General features: G+C 31.5%; 1 protein-coding gene across 1 annotated transcript; it reads right to left on the bottom strand.

Annotated features, from left to right (window-relative positions):
* Positions 1-863: 863 nt before the first annotated feature.
* Positions 864-3,899, bottom strand: LOC133815400 (uncharacterized). Its single transcript, XM_062248245.1, has 6 exons — positions 3,554-3,899; positions 3,268-3,421; positions 1,323-1,373; positions 1,136-1,237; positions 989-1,052; positions 864-940 (listed from the first exon to the last, which is right to left on the bottom strand). Exons 2-6 carry the CDS (start codon positions 3,337-3,339, stop codon positions 864-866), a joined length of 366 nt encoding a protein of 121 aa, XP_062104229.1. The 5' UTR covers positions 3,340-3,421; positions 3,554-3,899.
* Positions 3,900-4,111: the final 212 nt, after the last annotated feature.

The following is a 4,111-nucleotide window of genomic DNA, read 5'->3' as shown; positions in this document are numbered from 1 at the left end:
CTCATTTTCTATTTTAGATCTGTGAAAGTGTTATAACTGAAATAGGAAGATTTTCTGCCATTAAGGTATGATTCTAATATTTAAATATTTTAGTTTGTATGAATATTTATGATTTTTGAAGGTCATTGAAATGGTTTTTCGTATTTCTCTAATTTTTGTTGTTAATGTTTATTTTTTTGTTGGTTAATCAACTTATTCTTTGATTGTTGGGTTTACATCTGTGTATATTCGTGTGCTTACTTATTGAATTTGCGTAGATATGTGATTTTTGAAATTGGCTGAATTGGTTTAGAGTGTTTAACAAACATAATTTTTTGGGCTTGAACTTGTTTTTTGTGCTACTGAATCATACGATTTTTGCAAGGCTGGAAACTCTAGCATATTACTAATACTAAGGGGTAGGCTAAATCCAGAAGCCATGAGAACCTGAACCCAGAAGCCATAACTCATAGGAGCAAATCGTGGACAGCTTAAATTTTGATTCAAATAGGAATTGCATAGCAAATTTTTAGTTTTCGTTTTGAATCTGCCAGTGATGAGAAATGATATACGATTGAATTATAAGGATGTTTTAAGAGTAAAGAGCAAGTTTACTTCGTAGGGTCATGGTAGTTCATTGATCTATAGGCTATAGTTGGAGATTTTTTGGAGAAGTTTAGACAAAGTTAATAGACCCTTAGACTGTCTATTAGACAAGTTGTGAGTTCAGAATCAAAATTTACACAAGTTCTTACTATCTTCATGTCCAGCATGATGATTTCTTATAAGTCAGTTGTTCATTGATCTAGAGGTTGTAGTTGGAGAAGTTTAGACAATATTAGTAGACACTTAAACTGTTTATTAAGCAAGTTGTGAGCTCAACATCAAAATTTACACAAGTTCTTACTATTTTCATGGTTTCCATCGTCTTTTTTCTTCTTCACACTAACAATGTCAGTACCTGCACAACACAATAAATATCGCAAACAGAATGAACAAAAAGAATTACCCTTTTTGACAAGTAGATTCTCAAGTGCCTTTGTGGTGAAATCGTCTTTCGCTCCAAGAACCCACTGTAAGTAAGTACCGAATAAGTAAAAATTAGCCAAAAGAATTTGAAAGATTCATTTATACAACAAAATTCAAGTATACTAACCTCAGCATCCATCTTCTTTGACCCAGTAACTTCACCCAAGAAATCTCCTTCACTTATATCTCTGTATTCTCCATGACCTTGCCTCTTTAATGACCTTGTAAACTACACATCACAAATGCAAATCATAAGTTAAACATTGATGAAAATAAACTAATGAATAAAAAACCATCAATTCATCAAGATCAACCTCTTGGTTGACAGAGATCGATGTCTGAGCCTTTTCCTGAGAAAACACTTCCTATAACATTCACAAATCTACACATTAGGCACAACACATTTTCAAAGAAACTACATAGAAAATTTCATGGAGCCCGAGCAGGCTGCATTTACAAACAATTTTTTTTACATGCATTCTCAATGCTATTCCAGTAATAAACAAAATCAGGGTCTTTCACTAAGGGAATTTGATTAGATTTTGAGAATATATTTTTGTATTAATTTCCTCCACTTCATATCATCCCATATAATATACCAATTTATTGGCTGAGATGTTTTTATTTCATATACATATGCATTATGTTTTTTTATGCTGTAATAAATACAAAACACACTTTTTTTTTTATAGAAACACATACTTGTTTGCCAACATACACGGTTTATTTATTCAAAGCAAAACAAAAGGAGAAAACCAACCTCCCTTTAGATCACCTGACCCAATGTGACATCAGACAAAACACTCTCTCTCTCTAAGTGTAATACTCATACATGATATATAATCACAAGCATAATCACCCTAAACTTACAAAAGACACAAGCCACACTCAACTTTTTGGTCCATTTTCCAAGTGAAAAGCAAATGAGTTCTGGTCCAAATTTATTTGCCTTCATTTGCACCCAACCCAATGCATTTTGACTCCTACTCCTCATTGACTCTCCCCTTTATCTGAGCTCAGACACTCAGGTAAAAACTAACCCAAACACCCACTAAACAACTAACATGCCCTTTTGATCTCTTTCTCTCTGTTCAACTTTCCATCTAATTTGAAGGCTATCTAATTCCCCCATTTTCTTGTTCTAATTTAAGAATTGTGTTTTAGTTAATGAGCTAAACTCAATTTGTGTATAGCTTAGTAAAGAATTTGGAGGGTGTCTAATTTATCCTGTTCTTGTTTTAATCAACTTTATGATGAAAATTTAAGGATCGTGCCACTATAGTGTATTGATTGACTTTATTATGCAATGTTGGTTTTCTTATTGCTTTGCGTTGATTTTTTTTGTTGTGTTTATTGATTGACTGGTGTTGTTTTTAGATAACAAATATATGACATAAATATTGATTGACTGGTGTTGTTTTTGGATAACAAATATATGACATAAGTCTAATTTCTTATTGTTTTTCATGATGGAGAAGCAGAAGCGGATGTATATTTTGATGGAGGCAAAGGAAATTCAGAAGTACAGGTCACTACTTTACAAAGCACGAATGGAATTTTGACTGATAGTATAGAGTTCAGTATTTCCAGAATTCATATACGTGAAATGACTCATATTTGTAATGAAATTGCTGATCATATATGAAGAGCTAGTCGACAATAGTGAGATTGAATAAATACATTAGTTGATTATTATCACTCGTTTAATACTTTACTTTAAGTTTGGATAATTATCAGTTCATACGTTTTTATTTTACTATGTAGACTTTATTGATTTTGTGTTATCTCATGTATAGATATTAAGTTTTGAAATTTAAGATTACTTAGATATTATTAATATGGTCTTTTTTTACTATAATTTTCTTATTTTTTATTTTAAAATAATAAATAGTGGTCACAAATTTTTTTTTTATTTTTTATTTCAGAAAATAAAAATAAAAAATAAACATTTCAAAAAAATGTTTACCAAACATGTTTTTTATTTTTTATTTTTTAAACAAAAAATAAATATAAAAGTTACCAAACACATTTTTATTTTTACTTTTAAAAAACAAAAATGGTTACCAAAAGCATTTTTATTTTATAAAAATAAAATAACATAAAACAAAAATATATTTTTTATTTTTGAGTTTAAAAAATTTTAAAACAAAAATTTTAACAAAAGCAACCTAAATAAGACAAAAGAAAAATAATTCTGGTAAAAGGAAAAGAAAACATTTAATAAGACAAAAGAAGAGCTAAAGAATAATTATAAATTACCTGTGGGATTCCATCTAGTTGCAGAGTAGGATCAGATGGACTTAAATTTATAAAGACATATCTCAGCATCATCCCACTGTGACAATCTTATGTACATATTAGTGAGATCATTCCATAATTCTACTTCCAAACTTCTAGGTGATCTTCTACCACTCTGTCATCAGGAAAAACAACAAGGCTGATAAACTATTCCGTATGAAAATGAAAATACAAAATGAGGATATGTATATATGCACATATGAAAGAAACTTCGTCAAAGTTACTGATCTGAAATGGTATGACATACCTTATGTAACTGCATCTCAAAACCAAAGCTTTTCTTCTAAACTTGAAGAATCGCAAGAAGCTGTGTATACATCTCAATGGCGCTTCTTATATGACCATGCGCAATGTGAAGTTTAGCTTTGTTTGCAACAGTTCTCCTTGATCCCAATTCCCTGTTTGCACTAATGCATATAATTCATTCTTTCAACTATAATTTGGTTTCATTTTCCTTGCTTACCCATAAGCCAAAAATTATGAACATAAAAATAAAATAAGTGTACCTTCTTTTTGTCAGCAGCAAGTAGATACTAATTCAGACTATAAACAATCCAAAATCATCTCCCGCCAGTTCCAATCACCATTACTCTCTGTATCACACTGTTATCCCCAAAAAAAGGTGTGATCGGACCTTGGTCTGAGGAGACCCCAAGAATTTGGTCCAAGGAGACCCCAAGGGTGTGGTCCGAGGAGAGCCCAAGAATTTGGTCCGAGGAGACCCCAAGGGTGTGGTCTGAGGAGACCCCAAGGGTGTGGTCCGAGGAGAGCCCAAAAGGTCTGGTCCTTATGCATATGTCCAGCA

The sequence above is a fragment of the Humulus lupulus genome, chromosome 2 (genome assembly GCF_963169125.1).
Source record: "Humulus lupulus chromosome 2, drHumLupu1.1, whole genome shotgun sequence".
Classification (NCBI taxonomy): domain Eukaryota; kingdom Viridiplantae; phylum Streptophyta; class Magnoliopsida; order Rosales; family Cannabaceae; genus Humulus; species Humulus lupulus.
Note: the sequence above shows the minus strand (reverse complement) of the source record. Positions and strands in the feature narration are given on the sequence as shown.